This window comes from Eschrichtius robustus, chromosome 13 (genome assembly GCF_028021215.1).
Source record: "Eschrichtius robustus isolate mEscRob2 chromosome 13, mEscRob2.pri, whole genome shotgun sequence".
NCBI lineage: Eukaryota > Metazoa > Chordata > Mammalia > Artiodactyla > Eschrichtiidae > Eschrichtius > Eschrichtius robustus.
The window spans coordinates 37,088,054-37,111,466 of NC_090836.1; the positions used below are offsets into that span (position 1 = coordinate 37,088,054).

At 39.4% G+C, this 23,413-nt stretch overlaps 1 protein-coding gene across 3 annotated transcripts in view; it reads left to right on the forward strand.

Moving 5' to 3' along the window:
• Nucleotides 1-23,413, forward strand: part of TMEM117 (transmembrane protein 117) — a 526,689-nt gene that overhangs the window by 335,778 nt on the left and 167,498 nt on the right. For all 3 annotated transcript variants that reach the window (XM_068561522.1, XM_068561521.1, XM_068561523.1), the window contains exon 5: nt 1,331-1,428. In XM_068561522.1, coding sequence (XP_068417623.1) covers nt 1,331-1,428 — 98 coding nt within the window. The remainder of the gene's footprint in view (nt 1-1,330; nt 1,429-23,413) is intronic.

Consider the following 23,413-nt stretch of genomic DNA (forward strand, 5'->3'; position numbering starts at 1 on the left):
CACAGCCAACATCATTCTCAATGGTGAAAAACTGAAACCATTTCCACTAAGATCAGGAAAAAGACAAGGTTGCCCACTCTCACCACTATTATTCAACATAGTTTTGGAAGTTTTAGCCACAGCATTCAGAGAAGAAAAAGAAATAAAAGGAATCCAAATAGGAAAAGAAGAAGTAAAACTGTCACTGTTTGCATATGACATGATACTATACATAGAGAATCCTAAAGACGCCACCAGAAAACTACTAGAGCTAATCAATGAATTTGGTAAAGTAGCAGGATACAAAATTAATGCACAGAAATCTCTTGCATTCCTACACACTGATGATGAAAAATCTGAAAGAGAAATTAAGGAAACACTGCCATTTACCATTGCAACAAAAAGAATAAAATACCTAGGAATAAACCTACCTAAGGAGACAAAAGACCTGTATGCAGAATAATATAAGACACTGATGAAAGAAATTAAAGATGATACAAACAGATGGAGAGATATACCATGTTCTTGGATTGGAAGAATCAACATTGTGAAAATGACTGTACTACCCAAAGCAATCTACAGATTCAATGCAATCCCTATCAAACTACCATTGGCATTTTTCACAGAACTAGAACAAAAACTTTCACAGTTTGTATGGAAACAAAAGAGACCCCGAATAGCCAAAGCCATCTTGAGAAAGAAAAACTGAGCTGTAGGAATCAGGCTCCCACAGTTGAAGGGAATGGTGAAAACATCACAGTGGTGATGTGACTTTACCCAAGACGGGCAGGATTTGTGCACCTGAGAAAAAGAGGTAGAACATTTTTGGAACAATGCTGGATAATTAGAATAAATATGCCATAAAAAGGGTTCAAGTCTTATATCTCACATATCATTGAAGGGAAAAAGGGAGAGAAAGGAAGGTAATAAATATTTTGACTAGTGATATAGGTAAAAATCTAGACATAGCAGGAAGTGTTTGAATTTTGGAGTTTCTGATTTAGACAAACTTAAAAAGAATATGACATTTTATTTATTATGATTTTGTTTCTATGGAGAAGTTAATAGTATCTTAAAGATGCCTCCTCGGATAAGGTAATCTTGATGTTTTTAAAAAAAAATCACTATTCGATATGTTGAACAGCCTTAAATAGGCTCATTCATTATGTGAAGTCAAATGAACTGTTAAAACTTTTAAATGAAGTATAGTCTTCTGATTTTTATCTCTGCATATATTCTACTGTTAAAATACGTGCATATTTTATTCTTAGCCAAACGTGAATTATATACATATTTAAACCTGAATGGAAGATTTCTGAAAGTGCTAAATAAGTTTCTTGCATTGCTTCAGGTCACTGACATGATGCTTCAGGACAAGCCCTATCCTGATTGGGGAAAATCTGCAAGAGCTTTCTGGAAGAAAGGAAATGTTAGGATTATTTTATTCTGGTAAGAGATTGTTTCGTTTATTGCCATGTGTCTTGCCTCATTCACGAGGACTTGAGTTGGATTTAGTTTTCTTTAGATATATAAAATTCTATCTAGTTATGCACTTCTGGTGGACACTGTGCTCTGTTAGAATGATGAAAACCATTATCCTATTTATCAATTAACTTCTGCTTACACATTATTGCATATACACATTTACAAGAGATACATTTACTAATATAGTAAAGCAAATAAGATTTTACCAGAGGTAAGTAGGTTTTTGAGTTAGCAAAAATAAGCTATAAGTTCCATCAATGGAATCTGGTATAAAAACGTCCCCAGTAAGTACTGAATTTCCAGTGTAGTTGATAGGATATAATTTTGCTTTGAAGAAATCGTACAGTGAAGGAACCTCTTTACAGACCACATCTGGCTCATTGGCACTTCTTTTTGTACCAATAATTTCCTTTAGCTCTCCAGCCCAATCATTGCAATTAAAAAACAATCCATGTCTTATGGAACTTTGTTTTTTATGGAGTCAACATTATTTATGTATATTTGAAGAAGCTTAGACAGAAATGGTAGGAATATAGAGACAGCAAGAAGGGCACTTCCAGCAGGCCGTGGGACAGTGCCCAAACACAGTGATTCAACCCGATGTATGAAAAGTTATCTATATTAACACCCAGAAGGCTTAAATTAATGATGACTTGTGCTTCATAAATTGCATTCTGTTCACCTGCCTTTCAAAATGAAAAAAAAAAAAATCTGTTTATTCTTGGATCTAACTCTGAGGGTTGATTTTTTTTCATGTACAAGCTACAGAAATCATGGTCACTAAGTACTTGGGGGAAAATATACACTCTAAGCTATCTTTGTGCTTTAGCACTATTACTAAATGTTGCTTCAGATATATGGCATTTTGAACTCAATTAACAGCAAGTAAACAAAAAGTAGATTTTTCAATAATGTTGTAAAAATGAATATGATTTTGTAGATGTTTATTCACAACTTGCCTCTGAGTCAAGTGTGGCCTATTTTATGGCACATTTAACTTTCATATTGTTTCCTGTTTGTAAGCTCCCCATGTAGCTTGACTAAATAATGTGTAATATAATAATTTTACCAAGTATTCATTGAAGATATGTTTTGCTCCAGGCACTATGCTAAGAACTTACTCATTTAATCCTGATAATCCTGTAAGTAAGTGCTATTATTATAAGCATAGGTCTCTGACTTCAGGGCCCCAGTTATTAATCATTACATTAGACTGTCTCTAGAAAAACAAACGATACATCGGTGTGCAAATTCCAAATGATTATCCTTAATCCTTGTTTAGGTAATGGTGCTAAATAAGAACGTGAGATTCTGGGAAATCATTCTACCCTATAGAATTCTGTACAGGGGTTTTAAGAATCATAATTTAAAAGGAAATAAACTCTAATATTAAAAGTCTTTATGGGCTATCTCTCTTTTAAAATATCTACTTACTATGTTTACAGATATTTTGTATTATTTAATGTATCTTCAAAGGCAGCCCATTGATTATTGTTCAATGTGGCCAGTTACCAAGGTCACACATATATCATTTGCAAAGGTGAGCCATGCATATCTGAATGCCTCTATTATTGTTGTCATTAGCTACTCTTAGTTGCAATTGTTGTTTCAGAGGAGAGGAATCCATACTAGATTTCTCCTTAATCATCTTAGTACATTTTCCTTGAACGTTATTACTCAAATCTATGTATTACCAATCTCTTTTTATACAAGTGGGTTTATTTTTGACATATGTGATAACACAGTCCCAATGGATAATCTAAAGTGTATTTTGAATGTTGTAAAATAATTTAATTAGTCACTGACAAATAGATAATATTCTTAAATGGAGAGCAAACTAAAATTCACACTTATTCTTGTAGTCATTGTTTCTGTAAAATTATTGATTATTAGGTAATATATTTGAGAGATGATTGTTATTGTTATATTTCAGAAGTAATATTTCAAATCATGGAGAGCATAAAACAACTGGAGGAAAATTTAAATGCCTCTTGAAACATATTTTTTTCCTATTTTATCCACTACATACTGTTAGATTATCTTGACAACAGTATTCATGGTTTTAAAAAAGAAAAATCTGATGCAAAATGTTGAATATGGAAATTATGTGGGAAGCAAAAAATCTCCCTTTTTGTCCATACTTTTCAGATAAAAGGGATTTAGCAAGTATAAAGGGCATTTGTTTTTCTAGCTCTAGGAGATAAAAATACAGAAATCATTGGCAAGGTTTTAAATGAAATAAAAGATAGTATTTACATACTATGTGTCACCCACTCAAAAAGAGGTATTTTCTTTTGGTTTTACCCTAGTTAAGGAGAGACATATTCATGTAATAAATCTGTGGTGAAGAAATTTTGCAAAGGAAAGCTTTCATACATTGCAATGCGATTATTAGTTTAAACAGTACAACATGCAATTTTGTTGTAGTAAACTTACCTTTACCTAAGTGTAGCTGCTTTAACTCACAAATGCTTGTCAGAAACTATTTCATTTGCAACTGTGTGGCTAAGTTCTTTCTGATTCTTAGTGATAGATGTCTCTACATTGGAAAGAATGGTTCCTATTTCTTTCTGTAATTGTGCAAACATGAGTCTGCTATAATACATGGGCCTTTATGCCTGGGAGGAGACTAAATTGTAGTTGATTTGAAAATACTAAATGGGAAAGGGCAGACTATTTATAGAACTTCCCTTACAAAGCCCCATTCCCAGCCCTTTTGTTAATTAAAAAGAATAAAAATTTAAAATCAAAATCCTAGATTAATGCCATATACTGTTCTATTTTCCAGAGGGGCTACCAATACCCATTTTCACTCACCTGTGTCTGAAGTAAATGTATACATAAACATAGACATAAAAAAAATAAGTAGTATGATATTTATATTAGCTTCTACCTCCCCGCTTTATTTACTCTCTAGAGACACAATTTATATGCTTTTGAGGGGAAGCATCTTGGGATATTTCCCAAAGGCTTAACTTTTTAAAAAATAAGGAAGACACTCTTCTGTGATTAGTAGGGGAATTGGTGGAGGAAGGAGTCGGGAGAGCTGGTGGTCATTAGGGCTTCCCGGATACTTCAATTCCTTGCCTTGGAGACACATGAGAGGTTTGCACCTTTCTGCCCCCTCTGATCACATGACTTGCTTAGACCAATTAAAATGCGAGTGAAAGAGGCTTGTGTCACCTCTAGGTAGAAGCATTTAATTGCCAGCGAGAAGCACTGAAAGGGGCTCCTTTCTAGGTAGCCGTTGTGGAAGTTTGTGTCTAGCTGGAGCACTTGTCATTCAGGTTCTCTGAATGACCTGGATAAGCCCAGCATCCTTTACAACACATGTAGTGTGAGCGAGGAATATACCTCTGCAAATGGTAAGCCATTGCGATTTGGGGATTATTTGATACTGCAGCATAAACCAGCCTATCCCGATGTATCCAGTCACTGATCCCTGGAAATGGAGTGCTGTCACAGCAGAAAGCAGAAATTTTAGTCTTGAGGACTGGACAGCAAATGGCAAGAAAACTAATGAAGGCTGGAAAGATAGTAATACAGGTATTATAGTGGCAAAGCATTTGGCAAAAACTGTGGTCTGTGATTACTTAGATGTCTGGAAATTGGAAAACATAGTACATTGCTGTGTGCATCTGTGTACAACTGTCCACTTCCATTCCACTCTGTTGCACAGAGAAACTAACGTGTGTTTTTTTTTTTTTGATGATTACTATATTTATATTTAAAAAAGTACTTCATCTAGTGCTCTCATGGTTTGGGCGGGCATCTTTTGATCATGATTAGCTTTATTCTTGACTGAGAAACGAATGAGCTGCTGCTGGTTTTCCTGCTTTGAGTATCATGGTTATTATTCAAGTCTAACGAGGTTGTTTAACTTTGACCATTCAAGAGCTAATGAAGAAACAATTATTGTCTTTTTTTTTTTTAATGGGGAAACTTATTTATTTATTTTTATTTTTATTTTTTTAACATCTTTATTGGAGTATAATTGCTTTACAATGGTGTGTTAGTTTCTGCTTTATAACAAAGTGAATCAGCTATACATATACATATATCCCCATATCTCTTCCCTCTTGCATCTCCCTCCCTCCCACCCTCCCTATCCCACCCCTCTAGGTGGTCACAAAGCACCGAGCTAATCTCCCTGTGCTATGAGGCTGCTTCCCACTAGCTACCTATTTTACATTTGGTGGTGTATATATGTCCATGCCACTCTCTCACTTTGTCCCAGCTTACCCTTCCCCCTCCCCGTGTCCTCAAGTCCATTCTCTATGTCTGTGTCTTTATTCCTGTCCTGCTCCTAGGTTCATCAGAATCATTTTTTTTTTTTTTAGATTCCATATATATATGTGTTAGTATACAGTATTTGTTTTTCTCTTTCTGACTTACTTCACTCTGTATGACAGATTCTAGGTCCATCCACCTCACTACAAATAACTCAGTTATGTTCCTTTTTATGGCCGAGTAATATTCCATTGTATATATGTGCCACATCTTCTTTATCCACTCATCTCTCGATGGACACTTAGGTTACTTCCATGTCCTGGCTACTGTAAATAGTGCTGCAATGAACACCGTGGTACATGAATCTTTTTCAATTATGGTTTTCTAAAGGTATGTGTCCAGTAATGGGATTACTGGGTCATATGGTAGTTCTATTTTTAGTTTTTTTAGGAACCTCCATACTGTTCTCCATAGTGGCTGTATCAATTTACATTCCCAACAACAGTGCAAGAGGGTTCCCTTTTCTCCACACCCTCTCAAGCACTTATTGTTTGTAGATTTTTTGATGATGGCCATTCTGACCAGTGTGAGGTGATACCTCACTGTGGTTTTGATTTGCATTTCTCTAATGATTAGTGATGTTCAGCACCCCTTCATGTGTTTGTTGGCAACTGTATATCTTCTTTGGAGAAATATCTATTTAGGTCTTCTGCCCATTTTTGGATTGAGTTGTTTGTTTTTTTGATATTGAGCTGCATGAGCTGCTGTAAATTTTGGAGATTAATCCTTTGTCAGTTGCTTCGTTTGCAAATATTTTCTCCCATTCTGAGGGTTGTGCTTTCATCTTGTTTATGGTTCCCTTTGCTGTGCAAAAGCTTTTAAGTTTCATTAGGTCTCATGTGTTTATTTTTGTTTTCATTTCCATTTCTCTAGGAGGTGGGTTGAAAAGGATCTTGCTGTGATTTATGTCATAGAGTGTTCTGCCTATATTTCCTCTAAGAGTTTTATAGTGTCTGGCCTTACATTTAGGTCTTTAATCCATTTTGAGTTTATTTTTGTGTATGGTGTTAGGGAGTGTTCTAATTTCATTCTTCTACATGTAGCTGTCCAGTTTTCCCAACACCACTTATTGAAGAGGCTGTCTTTTCCCCATGTTATATTCTTGCCTCCTTTATCAAAAAAAGGTGACCATATGTGCGTGGGTTTATCTCTGGGCTTTCTATCCTGTTCCATTGATCTGTATTTCTGTTTCTGTGCCAGTACCATACTGTCTTGATGACTGTAGCTTTGTAGTATAGTCTGCAGTCAGGGAGCCTGATTCCTCCAGCTCCATTTTTCTTTCTCAAGTTTGCTTTGGCTATTCGGGGTCTTTTGTGTTTCCATACAAATTTTGAAATTTTTTGTTCTAGTTCTGTGAAAAATGCCAGTGGTAGTTTGATAGGTATTGCATTGAATCTGTAGGTTGCTTTGGGTAGTACAGTCATTTTCACAATGTTGATTCTTCTAATCTAAGAACATGGTATATCTATCTCTCTATGTGTTTTTATCATCTTTAATTTCTTTCATCAGTGTCTTATAGTTTTCTGCATACAGGTCTTTTGTCTCCTTAGGTAGGTTTATTCCTAGGTATTTTATTCTTTTTGTTGCAATGGTAAATGGCAGTGTTTCCTTAATTTCACTTTAAGAAACAATTATTGTCTTAACATACATGTGTGGGAGAGTGACATGATAATAATAATAAAAAATGGAATAAAGTAATTAAAAGGACCTGAGAATCAGGGGAAATGTCAGTCAGAAGGGCTTTAGTAATAGCTCTACTAATATCCAACTGTATGACTTGTATGACTACTTTGAGTTTCCATTTTCTTTTCTGTAAAAGGGATGTTTTGTTATTTTTTGTGGTCCTTTTCGGCTCTACAGTGCTATTTTCTACTGTAAGATTAAGGTGTGGGAGAGCGAGTAATTCTGTCTGCTTTGCTCCAGAGGCCAGAATATAGACTGCTATAGTCTGAATGTTTGTGTCCCTCCAAAATTCCTGTGTTGAAATCCTAATGCCCTATGTGATGGTATTAGGCAGTGGGGCCTTTGGAAGGTGCTTAGGTCATGATGGTGGAGCCCTCAGAAATGGGATAAGTGAGTTTATAAAAAAGGCCTCACAGAGACCCCTAGCCCTTTCCACCATGTGAGGACACAGCGAGAAGGTGCCAGCTGTGAATTAGAAAGGAGACGCTTACCAAACATAACCATGCTGGTGCCTTCATCTTGGACTTCCAGCCTTCCAGAATTGTGAGAAATAAATTACTGTTGTATATAAGCCACCAAGTGTGTGATACTTTGTCATAAAAGCCCAAATGGACTAAGATATGAGTCAAAGAGTGTTAAGTCACATGGAAGCAGCTTTGGATACATGTATGAAAGAATTCCCTAATAATGGGAGCGTCTGAGTGCTGAATGAGCCTGCCTGATGAACTGCTGAATTCCCCATCAGTGGAAGGATTCCTGCCAAGGCTACATAGTCTTTCAGGGATGCTATACAGGATTTTCACATTGAATGAGAAAAAAGTAAATCACTTTAAATTTTCATGAAACTTGAAGGTTCTGTGACTCGACATTTTTAGCTAGAAAAGTACTGCATATTGATTTTATATAGAGAGGATGCTAATTATAATTTAATATGCTCTGTTTAATTCCATCATCATTATGAACAGAATTTTTACATTAGACAATGATTCATGAAAGTTTCCAGGGGCAACTAGAGTATGCACAGCTTTTTGCCTCACTTCCCAAATAATAAATTAGCCCATATCTTTTCTCTGGATGGATTTTGTCTTTTTGCCTTCAACCTTCCTTCCATCTCAACATGTCTCTTTACGCAGTTGTCTATCTTTAATTAAAAGCTGCCTCTGTGAGGAAAAGCAGAACATTTTTAGCCCAAAGCATGTAACTGTACCTACTGAATCAGTCACCTTAACTTTAAACATTGCACTAAGTTAACAAGCTCCATTTAAATCTGGCTACTTCTCAGCAGAAGAATCCAAGGATATGCTTCACCTGGTTTTCTTGCTAGATGTTGTTCCCTACTTCTGGCTAAGAAGATGATTGATGTTGCATTACTGTTTTGTTGAATTAATGTGTTGTCATATTATTTAGAGACTTTCATTTAAAAAGTAAATTATATATTCATGCCTGAGGGATCTAACTCTCAGGTATATATTTATGCCTGGGCAGTAACACAATCCCATGCCCTTCGAGACTTAATTTCGCTGAATTAAGAACAAATCTTGTTTGCATTTAACTTATTTAAGTAAATACTTAAGTGCTGAGTACAATATGAAATAGTGTTTAGAAGCAGACTCTGAAGCCAGTTGCCTGGCTTTCGGTCCTGGTTTTACTACTTACTATTGTGTGTTAGTTGTTTTAACTGGTATTATATGTTATGACTGGTATTATGAGCACCAGGTGCTCTCCATGATGCTGAGAATACAACTTTGAGAGAGAAAATAAGGACTCTGACAGCATAATTTTCTGTCCAGTGAGAAATATGGGGGCAGGAGGTAATACCCACCAAGGTGTAGGTTCAAGGTGAGCTCTCGGGATGGTTTTGCTAGGGCTGAAGTGTCTTCTCAGGATAAGTAGGAGCCAGAAACATGGTGATTGGTTAGGTATGTGGAGTGAGGCAGAGGGAGAAGTTCAGGATATCGTTGAGTAGTTAGGCTTGAGCAGCTGAACAGGAGCTTATGTTACTCACTGAGACAGGAGATCCTGGTGGAGAACTGAGTCTTAAATGGAGGCGTAATGAATCCAGACTTGAGCATGCTGAACTTGATGTACTAATTGAGATACCTAGTAAGCAGGCCCTTATACGGGATCTGAAGCTGAGTGAGAGAGTGAGGTCTGAGACAGAAATATAACTAACATTTATATCTTGGTTTACATTTTTATACTTTTGTAGATGTCATTATATACATGTATGGGGTGTTTGAGTGGGTATACAGTGAAAATAAAAGATCTACTAGAGTAAACCTACGGAGCTCTTTTATTTGGGAGCAGGCAGAAGAGGCATCTGGAGAGAAGACAGAGAAAGAGGGGACAAAAAGAATGAAAAGTCCGAAAAGGGTGTGTCATAGATGCCAAGAGAAGAGAGAATATCAAGAGACATAACAATGTCAATAGTCAAATGCTAACGATATATCAAATAAGATCAAAATGCAAAGTGTCTATGGGATTTCACTCTAAGAGGACCATCAGCGACGAGCTTGGCAAGAATGGTTTTCCGGAATCTTGCTGACAGATGCTAGACTTGTACCGGGTCAACCCACGATTAGGACAGGAGGAAATAGGGACAGGCAGGATATTCAGAAGGTGAGAGAGAAGGCTGGAGGGATATCTATATTTAAAAATGAATATTCCCCAGGAAAAATTTAAGTGTATTTACTGATTTGGCTATTAATTGATATATCTTGTCCAGAGCATATTCATTTTTCTCCCAAGAGATGGGGGTCATTTCGAATTACTTGTTGCCCAGGTACTGAATAAAAGGCTCTTAAATTAAATTTTGTGGTGAAAATTTATTGTTTGTTATTCTCATTTTTTAGTAGGAAGATAGACAATAAATAGTTCATAGGGTTTTAAATTTAAAAACCTTTAAAAATTTAAAGAAATGCATTAAAATCAAAATCGTGACTAAGTTCTCTACATATTTCTGCTCAGATCACATTACTTGAGAGCAGGATAGCATCTCACTGATCGTGTCCCTAGGACTTAGCATAGTGCCTGGCACACAGTAGGCATTAAATACACTCTTGCTGAATTAACTACTTTGGTGAGGACTTTCAAATATGTAATACTCTAGGACAGTTTTGAAAATTTCTTTAGATAGAGGACTTCACTGAAAAAGATAAAAGGATAATTAAAGTATTTTGACTTTGTGATTAACTGATGCTTTATAAGAAGATTTATAATCCTTATGAATTTTTTTTCTGAAAAATTTTTAGAAATATTTATTTTCAGTACTTTAAAAAAATCGTCTTGTTTGCAAATTATATGCTTTACCTACAGCTAGAAGGTGCATTTAAAAATCATAGGATATGTTTCTACAGTGATGCAATGTCAGCCCCACACTGACCCTGAGGGGTTTTAACTTAGGATCTTTTCCTCATCTCTTAAAGGTGAGTAAGGTTTAAGGAAAAAGGATTAAATAAACAATGTTAAATTACTTACTAGTAACCTCCCTGTTATAGACCTTCATTCTAATTGCTAAAGCCTGGAATAGCAACTCTGAGTCCAAGAACAATCCTCCAATTTATGAATCTTTGAAAGAAAATGCCCTTTAATAAAGGCTTGGAAATACTGCATAGTTTTTCTGTATAACAGCTGTTGGTAGAACATAGTTATTCCTCTTCAGTCTTAAATTTACGGGTTGAATGGAATACTTCCCTGAGCTGGGAGACCTAAGTCATACTTATTAAATTTCTAAAGTATAGGTCGTGTTTTCAAAGTTCCCTGAGTTCGCATATAATAGTATAAATGCACGAAATTAAAATAGAAACAATAAATTCTAGAAGAATAGAAAGCAACATTTAACCAAGTTTAGTGACTCGCTCCATTTCAGCAGTGTGGGAACCCCTGCCTGTCTTTTCCTTCTTTGTCATGAGTGTGTGCCCCCTGTCGCACCATCTCTAATAGACGAAAAATGCAAATCTTTCATATTAACAAAACTCCAAGTATTTCTATGACTCCACCTGTTAGAAAGCCCAGATATTATTTTCACTTTTGCTATTTCCCCACATCTCCCAGTAACCACTGGTAGAATTCTTTGAGGTATTTATCTTCATCCTGCAAATATTTACAAAGTGGCCACAATACAAATGTCTTAGAGTAAAATGTCTTTGCTAGCATAAAAGTCCTCCTTAAAAACGTGTTTGTTTTTATGTGCTTTGGTCAAACCTGCTTATTAATATTAAGGTTTCCTATTCAGGAGACAATTATCATATCAGAAGAGCTGTCATTCTTTATTTAAATCCCTCCCATCAGCTTTTTGTAGATTGAATGGGCCGAGAAAAACGTCTCAGTGTCACCAAGGTACAGCTGGTTGTTTAGTGCCCATGATTCACTATGGTTCATATCCAGTGCTGAGATCTGCAAGCCACCAATTCAATTTTTGTGGTACATTAGTCACTGTTGGAAACTCACAACTGATCGATTTTCAAACCAGAATTGCTGGTAACTAATACTCCGATGTTCTCTGCAAGGCAACTCTTTTACCATTATCAACTGGAAGTGAATCATTGTTTATTTCATGAACCACTGGTCAAAATTAAAGGAGATGAAGAGTACAGGCAGGGTTCATCCAAAACAAGCTGAGGCCTCTATGACAGTCCCCATCAATGTGCAGTTTCTTTCTGGTACCAGACTGCTGCTATCACCCAGATCTAATATGAATTCCCCCCATTAGGGCTGGTCCCAAAATGCCAGCTCTTGTTTTCAGAGTATCCTGTTCCTACATTCTCTGCATCCCTGCCGGCCAGAGCTCCCTGTGCCTTCTCTCTTTAGAAGAAGGGATGGATGCATTAACCATATTAAAGGCTGAAATGCTTTGATGTTTGCTGTTGCACCTAGGAAGCTTTCTGATGAACTAGAGGTAGAATGTATAGGCAGGTGTCAAATCAGATGAGGCACTCTGAGTTTGTCCTCACATGTATATTTATTAGCCTAAAGGTTAAATATAGTCTAATTATAATGGCTGGGCATATGAGTAACCCACATTCTGGAAACCAAACCAGAACCAATGTCCCCATATGTAAGCTGGACGAAGCTTTGCTATTGAGTGAAAAACAAAAATTCAAGCTTGTCTCATTCATTCATTCAATCATTCATATTTGTCGACCGTGTTAGGTATTCTACTGGGAATGCAACAGTGAATAGGAAACATACCTAGTTCTTGCCCTCATGTAAGACTTACTGTATATTTTACCAACTAGCTTGTTGGTTGGATAGAAAAAAAGAAATAATTAAATAAAAAATTATAAATAACAGTAAGTTCTAGGAAGGAAACAAATATCAGGGACTGTACCCCTTTCCACTTCTCTCCCTCTTCAGGTCACATTTCTTGAAAGACTTGCCCACACTCACTCTCCACCTTGTTATTTGCCAATTACACTGTCATCTTTTCTCCTCTTCTACTCCATGGTGGTTTCTTGCCATCAGTTCTCCTGAATTTCAGCTTGTGTCACATTTCCACTGCACAAACCAGCACTGTTTTGGATGTTAATCAAGCATTGGTGACTTTGGTGGGCCATCTTTTATTTAAAGTGGGCAGTTATGGAAGGACATAGTTGAAAAGTAAAACACTTTGACTTTTTTTTTTTCCATCATTTTCAAAATCTCAGCTTTATTGAGATATAATTTACATAAAATAAAATTTTATTTACAAAATATTAAGCGTACATGGGAGTTTGGGATTAGGAAAACATTGTGCTAATTAACACAACATTGTAAATCAACTATACTTAAATTTAAAAAAAAACACATGGAGAGGGGCTTCCCTGGTGGCGCAGTGGCCAAGAATCTGCCTGCCAATGCAGGGGACACGGGTTTGATCCCTGGTCCGGGAACATCCCACATGCTGCGGAGCAACTAAGCCTGTGTGCCACAACTACTGAGCCTGCGCTCCAGAGCCCACGAGCCACAACTACTGAAGCCTGCGCACCACAACTACTGAAGCTGGCACACCTAGAGCCCGTGCTCCGCAACAACAGAAGCCACTGCAATGAGAAGCCCGCGCACCGCAACGAAGAGCAACCCCCGCTCGCCACAACGAAGACCCAACACAGCCAAAAACAAAATGTAAACAAATAAATAAACAAATAAATAATATCCTGTGATAAACCACAATGGAAAAGAACAGGAAAAATAATGCATATTTATGTATAACCAAATCACCCCTGCACAGCAGAAACCAACACAACACTGCATATCAGCTATACCTCAATAAAATAAATTGTTTAAAAAGTGGTATACCTGATGAAAGGCAAGTACAGTAAGCCATGGGCATAGCAGGTAGACTTAACCCAATCTCGGGAATCAGAATGTTGCTCAAGCATTCCAGGAGAGGAAAGAATGTGTGCCAAGCTCTGAGGGGGCAAGCAGGGTGACCTTGATGAAACAAGTGAAGTCCGATACGGCTAGAGCCTCATGAGCAGCACAGGGGCTCAAGCTCATTACAGTAGGGGAGGGCCTGGGACTCTGTGTTTTTGCCAAGTTCTCCAAGCTCTCCTGACGCCCTGAGAACCACGGCCTTAGAAGAGTACTACATGAGGCTCCGTTTCCCACACCAGGCCAAACACCACCCCTCACCGGATGGAACTTGCCTCCTAACAGATCTTGTGTCAAGTCTCCACATTGTGCAATCCTCTATCACTTCTTCAATTTTTTTGCAGACTGTGGAGTGTTTTTTTTTTCATTATTATATGCCTTCATTTTTTATTATTATTTTTTAAGTTGATGTATAGTTGACTTACAATGCTGTGTCAGCCTCAGGTGCTCAGCAAAGTGATTCAGTTATACATATACATATATATATATATACATATATATTCTTTTTCACGCTCTTTTCCATCATGATCCATCACAGGACATTGAACACAGTTCCCCATGCCATCCAGCAGGACCCCGTTATCTGCTTTATATATAGTAGTGTTATGCCTTTATTTTAAAAATCAGCTTTGTTCAGGTGCAATTTATATACAACAAATTTTACCAATTTTAAGTAAGAAATTCAATGAATTTTGACAAATGTGTACAGTTGTAAAACCACCATCACCCAAATAAGTTATTTTGTGCCCTTTGCAGTCAATCCTCTTCCCCATTCCCAGCCCTGGGCAACCACTAATCAGTTTTCTGAAAGGATAGTTTTGCCTTTTCTGTAATTTCATATAAATGAAATTATACAGTATGTGGTCTTCCACGTCTAAGTTCTTTTCATTTGTATAGTGCTTTTGAGATTCATCATTTTGATGTGCATATCAGTAGTTCATTCCTTTTAGTTGCTAATTCGTATTCCATTGTGTGGATGACCACGGTTGTTCACCAGTGGATGGGCGTGTGGGTTGTTTCCAGTGTTTGTCTATTACAGATAAAAATTCTGTTAAAAAAATAGTATGAGTTTTTGTGTGAATGTGTTTTCATTTGTCTTCAGTAAATACCCAGGAGAGGGATCACCGGGTCACACGGTAAATGTATGTTTAACTCTGTAAGAAACGGCCCAACTCCTTTCCAAAGTGGTCATTTTGTGTCCCACCTAAAGTGTGTGAGCATTCCAGTTCCTCCACATCCATGTCAACTCTTGGTCTGTCAGTCATTTTTTAAAAAAATTTTATTGAAGTATAGTTGATTTACAATGTTTTGCTGTTTCAAGTGCACAGTAAAGTGATTCAGTTATACTTTTTCAGATTCTTTTCCATTATAAGTTACTACAAGATGTTGAATATAGTTCCCTGTGCTACACAGCAGGTCCCTGTTGGTTATCCATTCCACAAACAGTAGTGTGTGTACGTTAATCCCAAACTCCCAATCCATCCCTCCCCACCCTCGCTATCCCCATGGGTAACCGTAAGTTTGTTCTCAATGTCTGTGAGTCTGTTTCTGTTTTGTAAATAAGTTCATTTGTATCATATTTTAGATTCCACATATAAGCGATATCATATGATATTTGTCTTTCTCTGACATCAGTCTTTTTAATTTTACCCGTTTCAGATTGTGTTTTAATAAAATCACTCTTCCTGCAGGAAGGAAAATGAGTTTGAAGGGACAAAAGACCCACTGGGTGGCTCTTGCAGGAGCCTAGGTGGGAGGCTCTGAGAGAATTAGAACATCTACGGTCTACTTTCCCATCAGCAGACAGAGGGCCTGCAGGAAAGGAATTGTAAAGAAGAAGAATTTACCTTTGAATGTACCGGACACACTGATTTCACAGAGGAAACATGGACATGACCAGCATTGAATGGGGAGCGAGTGGCAGGGCCAGAAGGAAATGACTGTCCTGTGGATACCTGCTCCTGACACTGCTTTGGGGACTGTGGACCCCAGCGGTAGAAGGGCAGGGGCAAGGTAAAGACGTAGTTCTTTTGTCCTTGGCTGAGATGATGAAGTAAATCCTCACAGGAAGGGAGTTATAAGTAGTGGTTAGTTGTCTTTAGAAATAATGCCAACAGTGCTCGATTCATTCAATATTCATTTTCAAAGTGGCTGAACTTGACGGGCGCTGCGTCCTGTCTGGGAGCACAGACCTCCTGTCAGGTTGCTCACAGTTAGGGGAATTCCCTGGTGGTCCAGCGGCCAGGACTTGGCACTCCCACCGCCAGGGCCCCAGGCCCGATCCCTGGCCAGGGAACCGAGATCCCGCAAGCCGCTTGGTGTGGCCAAAAAAAAAAAAACTTGCTTGCACACAGGTTAGTGAGTGAGTGAAGGGAGCTGACCATCATTTCTAACAGTGTTTCCTCAGGTGTCTCATCTATTTATTTGTAACCCCTTGCTGAGTGGGCCCAGACATGCCCAAGGACAGCCCTGGAGTGAATATCCCTGTTGGACAAGGTGAAGTTCACTGCACTAACTTTGCAAGGATGAATTAACATAGTTTCCATCTTCCAGCCCTGAGTGGGTACATCCTCAGCTCTGGTTCCCAGAAGCCACCCAAGCACCTGTTTTGCGCTGCCCTCCCCCACAACCTGAGCAAGCTGAGATGGGGGTCGACCCCAGAGAAACATTAGGAAGACAGAGGTTATAGAAGTATACCAATGCCAATCAATGGCACAGCTCGCAGCTCACCAGATTTATCATGAGGCCAATCAGCTCTCAGCATTCCCCGGGGAGAAAAATACTCATTTCTTGGGAGAACAGAAAGTGGAGCTTTGGCTGAAACCACTTTGCCTTCAAGAGCAATTTTTTAATCCCTTTGTCTGGTGCATGAAATCAGTTCCCAGAACACAGGGGTTATTAATAACTGTGGGACATTTTCCCAGTCTACAGATCAACTGGCAGAAGCCTCTGGTTCCTTCCTTCTGGATGCTTCTATTATTTAGAGCTGGGAAGTGGCCTCCTCCTTGAAATGCGTATAGTTTTTTATGTGACTTGGGAATTGCACAGCCGCCCCCCCAGCCCCCAGCCCAACAAACCCAGTTCACCAGGAGGCCTCACTCTCTAGTCTGTCTTCCCGAGCTGGCTCAGCCTGCTGGCGTCTTAGCTTCCGCCGAGATGGCCTGCTCTCTGCAGAGCGGTGCAGCCTGTACCTCTCCTCCAGGCTGGCTCCTCACGGCCAAGTGCAGGCCCAAGTGCTGACAGGGATCCAACTGCCAGCAGTAGAGCCGGCCGGATGTAGAATAAGGTCACTCTGAGCCGGCTTCTCTCCTGCAGCTGGTGGAGGCCCCAAGGCGGCTGTTGGGTAGGTGTTAAGCTAGGCCCAGATCTCAACCTGGGGACATGGGGGATGCTAGGCCAGCAGCTTCCGTGCAAGGGGAGTGTCGTAACATAGGTCTTCCTCCAGAGCTGCCTCTGTCCTCCTCCTCCTCTTCCCCACCCCTCCTGGGGGCCTAGCCATGCCCGTGGCTTTCCCAGGCTCTCAGCTCAGGAAATCTGGATCCTCTGTCTTGTATCCTCCAAGCTCCACACCACCCCCCGTCTGTTTGCCACCTCCCCAGAGGCGGCTCGCTGGCACCCTAACCCCAGCACAGCACGGGAGAGGGGCAGGCCTGGGGTCACCTCCTGGCCCCAGGCCTGTTAGCTCCCTGTGAAGAAGCTAACACAAGAACACCCGCCTTGTGAGGGTGGGTGACAGCAGGCTCAAAGTGCTGCCCACACGCGCACACAGCGGGCACATCCTAAGGGATGCTCAGAGCTGACCGCATCTTCCCACAAACCTGCTCCTTCCCCATTAAACACTAACCCCCCCTTCCCCTCCTCCCAGCCACAGCACCCACCCTTATACTTTCTGTCTCTATGAATGTGACTATTCTAGGTGCCTCACACAGGTGGAATCACACAGTACTTGTCATTTTGTGACTGGTTTATTCCACTGAGCATAATGTCCTCAAAGTTCATCCAGGTTGTAGCCTGTGTCAGGATTTCCCTCCCTTTTTAAGGCTGAATAATATTTCATAGTATGGATATACCACACTGAAAAAAATCCAATCATTGGTCTTTTTTTTTTTTTTTTTTTTCTCTTTTGGCCACACAGCGCGGCCCGTGGAATCCCAGCTTCCCGACCAGGGACTGAACCCGGCCCCCCACATTGAAAGCGCCAAGCCCCAACCACCAGACGGCCAGGGAATTCCTTCCTTGGTCTATTTTTTTAAAGGGTTTTTGGAAAGGAAATTAACACACAGAATTTTTTTTTTAAGCTTTCCAAAGTGGTTTATTTTTAATCACCCATTTTATTTATTTACTTATTTATTTATTTATATTTATTTATTGGCCGTGCACCTCGGCATGCAGGACCTTAATTCCCCAACCAGGGATCGAACCCGGACCCCCTGCACCGGGAGCATGGAATCTCAACCACTGGACCCCCAGGGAAACCCCCAACACACAGAGTTTTAAAACCCACACGATACAGAGGACTGTGTAGTGAGAGCGTGTCTCCTCCCAGCTCAAGTGCAGGGACTTCCCCTCAGCACCAGCCCTCTGACCCTCCCCCAGCAGTGACCATCCCACTGCCCGTCCCTGGTTGCTGCCCGATATTTTCCAGTTCTCACTGGTTTCTCCAACCCAGACTCTGCCTTCTGGGAGCTCTCCTGCCGGGCTGCCAGCGGGGCAGTTTTCAGGCGAGCCCTGGCTGTGGCTCTCACCCACAAGGCATTAAATCTGTGGATCAATTCAGAAAGTGTCTTAAAAGTATGAAGCCTTTTGGTCCATGAACACGCCATGTCCTTCCATTTATTTAGGTCTTCCTTAATTTCTTTCAACAATGTTCATTGTACAAATTTTCTACTTCTTTTGTTAGATCTATTCCTAAGTATTTTATTCTTCTTGATGCTATTAGAAGTGGAATTGTTTTCTTCCTTTTCAGAGCAAATGTCTTTTTGCTTCACTGGGATCCATTGGAATCCTCTCCGGGTTGCTGCTGTTTTACTTAGTGACGTTGAGTGATGACAGAGGCCCTGTGTAGGCAGGCGTCCAAGGCCTGGATCTCTCGTGGGACACGTGTGTGAGCTCTCTGAAGAAGCTTCAGGTCTCCACAGAGCACAGTTCCCTGCTGTGGGATACCGATCTCCAGTTTCAGGATTCCAACCTTGCCACTCAGCTCTGGCCCTAACGGCATCCCCCGTAGCCACTTTCTGGGTTTTCCTCCCTGCAGTGTGCATCCTCTTGGGTAGAATTCAAGATCTATAGCTCAAATGCGTTAGCTCCCACTCTGTTCACCTGACAGGTAGAGGCTGACTTTCCAGATCTTATAACCTATCAGACTGTTGTAAGGGAGCCCAAAGCACAGACGGGAATTCTGGAGGTTCAGGTCTCAGTTGCAGCCTTGGTCCCAATCAGCCATGTGACATTGGGGAAATCATTTTTCCTTTTGGGTCCTCTATTTACTCATCTGAGTTTTGCCGCAACTCCTCAGGGGGGGCCCAACTCCATTCTCTTGACTTTTTTTTGATGTTCTTTAAGTCAAACAATGAGGTGGAACTTTTTCATATGTGTATTAGACATTATGCTATTTTCTTAAATATAAAATGTCATTTCGATAAAATTAATACTAGTGTGTGAACATCCTTTCAATTGTTTATTTAGAATCAGAATGATACTCTAGAAAAGCACTTTCTCTTCATTTTTTAATTAACACATATGTGTTACATGATCATTCACTTTGTATAGGCCCTTGTAGTTCAGTATTTGCAAACTTCTGGGTTTTGGAAATGGAATGAGAGGAAGCATCGTTGGGAGGAAGGATCTGGCATGCCTGAACTACCCATCAAAATTTGGAACAAAACATGCCTCAAGAGGTAAAATAGGAATGTTAACTGACTTGAGAGGTAGGAGACATGTATTACATGAGCGTAAACTGTAGACTGAATGTTTGTGTCCCTCTAAAATTCATAGGTTGAAACCTAATCCCCACTGTGACAGTATTTGGAGGTGAGGCCTCTGAGAGGGGATTAGGTCATGAGAGTGGAGGAGTGGAGGCCTCGTGAATGGGGTTTGTGCCCTCATGGAAGAGGCCCCAGATTGCTCTCTCACCTCTTCCACCAAGTAAGGACACAGCAAGAAGATGGCTGGCAGTGAGCCAGGAAGCATGTTCTCACCAGACACTGAATCTGCTGGTGTCTTGATCTTGGACATTCTGGACTCCAGAATTGTGAGAAATACATTTCTGTTGTTTGTAAGCCTGTCGATGGTATTTTGTTATAGCAGTCCAAACAGACTAAGACAGCATGTCCAGGATAAATAATACTTTAAATATTTTACTGGTTTGAATGACAAATCTAATGTTCTTATTTTGAAATATTTCCAGCTTACAAAGTTGTAAGAATAGTACAAAGAATTCCTGTATACCTTTCATCCATATTCCCCAGCTGACAAATTTTTAAGACATTTGTGCTTTATCATTCTTTCTCACTTGCTATATAATTAGGTAAATGTAATGTTTCAATATTAATTTCCTGATTTTGATAATTAGACTGCAGTCATGTGAGATAATGTCCTTCTTTCAGGAAAGGATAAATATTTCACTGTACTTCCTAAAACTCTTTTCTTTTAGCAAAGAGTAAATACTTTGTTTTATTTCCTAAAACAAGGATATTTTCTCACACAGTCTAGTTGTCAAAATCAGAATATTAACATCACTACATTATTTTATTCACAGACCTTATTCAAAGTTCACCAATTGTCTCAATAATGTCCTTTAGATGAAGAGAGAGAGAAATAATAAAAATTAAAACATTGTTTTGTTTTCATCTAGTTTGGTATTCAGTACAGAAACATGCAACACATTTATTTGTCAAGCCTCTTTAGAATTTTTTAGATGCATGTTCTTTTATGGGTGCTGAAATAAAATATTTTCATCAATTGATGAAGATATATTAGAACTCCTTCAAGATTTGATGAGCTTTAGACAACACATCATACACTATGAATATTTTTTATAGTACACGCATTTAGGAATTGAATATATTCTTAGTATAACACATTCAATTTGGCTCAGTGAACTTTTGAAAAATAAATGTTTCTCTCTGCCATTCTTCTTTAAACCTGTCCTTATATTTGTCTTATGTAGTTCAGAATCAGCAGTACTTTAAGCAAGCATTCAATAAGCTGCTAAAATACACTCCATTTTGGGCTTGAATTGTGGAAGAGAGAGAAAACTTGCATCATGATCTCAGCTGCCAAGATCCATGCAAATGATTTGGGAAAATCAAAACACACATAAATACAACGGATGGCAGGTAACGTGAGATGGTTCGTGAACAAAAATTATCTCATGCAGGCTTCTCTGGTGGTGCAGTGGTTAAGAATCCGCCTGCCAATGCAGGGGACACGGGTTCAAGCCCTGGTCCGGGAAGATCCCACATGCCACGGAGCAACTAGGCCTGTGAGCCAAAACTACTGAGCCTGCACGCCACAACTACTGAAGCCCGCGTGCCTAGAGCCCATGCTCCGCAACAAGAGAAGCCACTGCAATGAGAAGCCGTGCACCACAATGAAGAGCAGCCCCCACTCGCTGTAACTAGAAGAAAGCCCGCGCGCAGCAACAAAGACCCAACGCAGACAAAAATAAATTTAAAAATAAAATATAATAAAAACATTAAAAAAGAAACTAAGGAAACCTGAATAAAGTATGAACTTTAAAAAAAAAAAAAATTATCTCATGCTGACTATGAGTTCCATTTGGAAATGGAACATTACCAAGGAGGATTAAGGTTGTCATGGAAATAATCATAGAGGAAGTTGGATCTAATTAGACCCTTGAAGAAAGCAAAGGTTAAGAAGAAGCACAGAGAAATAGGACCTTCAGATAAAGCAAGAAGTAACAAGAGCACTCATATAGGAAGATTGGAACAGTCAGTATCCTAGGGTCCAAATGGGTACCAGGCAAAAAGAAAGATTTTTTTTTTTTTTTTACATTAAGAATCTAGTCACAGGGCTGGGGTTTCAGAGCAGGAATTGCCCACAGTTCTCGGATGCACTGGGGTACTGAGAGGTGGGTTACACACATGGACTTACCTGTAAAGATAAGACTGCCTCTTATGAACTGCCAAAAGCCTACTGACCATAACTAAGCTCCAAACTCAGAACTAGACAAGCAACAGTGTTGGCCCAATGCTGTGTTTCCCCTGGGTTTGAGTCGAAGATACTTAGAGTCCTCTAATCTCCAATGAAAGACTAAGATTTACAGTTTAGGCTTTATTCCCAATTATGCTAAGAAAGTCTGCATTTTTGTGGTTTTCTTACCATGATCTTCCAACTGTGAGTTCAGGGAAGGGACCATGTTTTGTTTTGCTCAGTATTCCCAGGGCCTACTAACCATTTAATAAGTATTTGTTCAACTTCTGATGCCAGAATAAGAGAGTACAATCTTCCTTGATAAACAAAACTAGAACCTTCTGATATATTTTTTTTCAGTAGAGAGTTGTTCTGGAATGAGGACATCCTTGTGGGGAGGGTTCATCAGTACAAGTAGCCCCAATTTCATCCCTTGGGGTCTTGCCCTTCCCTTGGGGTTGTCTCATTTGCATTCCTGCCACCATCACCAAAACCTGGGCCAAGCATGATAAGAAACACATTCTTCGTTTCTCGTTATCATAGTTAATAGAGTCCAAAATGTCCCAGAAGACCAGTACTAAACATTAAAAAAGAACAAAAAGAAGTATTTTCAGAATGTGAAGATGTCATAAACACAGTCTGGTATCCTACATACAGGTCTGTGATCTTCTACCATCTCCTCACTTCAGACATTAGAACAATTTCAGGAACCTTTTACCTTTTTCAAATTGCTGCTCTGCCTGATTCTTTGGGGTTAGGGCCACCATATTTCTGGCTGAAATGGAGTCCTTTCTGAGTGAGTTTGGCGCAATGTTACAATTACCTTTCCAGATGTGAGTCTGAGTTATTGACAGACGTTGGTGATCAATCCACCACAGTCTGATCTTGCCCTCCGAGTAGCTATTACTCTACCCAGAGTATTATATGTGAACAATACAGGAGCCCAAACCTCCATAGAAGAATTAGCAGTAGCTTCAAGTCCCTTTTATAAGATTCTCAACCATATTACCTTTTCAGTCATTGCCTCACTATTGAAATATCCTTATAAGTCTACTCCAAAATGACTGTCATTTGCTGAGTGCTTCCTGCATGCCCAGGACTGGGCTGTTCACAGTCAACGTTTCATTTTATCCACACCACCACTCTGCAAGGTGATTATCATCATTATCTGCAGTTTAAAGAAAACCTGTGGCTTACAGAGGTCACATAGCTGGTGAGTAACAAAGCTGGGATTCGAGTGAGGGCAGGCTGATTTCAGAATCTGCACAATACTGCACTGAGCAGCCTCACTTATTCCAAGATTTTACGACATTTAGCACAGTTAACAATGATTAGTCACATTTTTCACAAATAAATTGCTATAACCCTTTCTTTCTTCTTGCAAATGAATTTGGGTTGACTAAATAAATAGACAAAGTCCAACAATCCTTTGAGTTTATCTACTTATGTTCTAATACCCTCATATTATTGA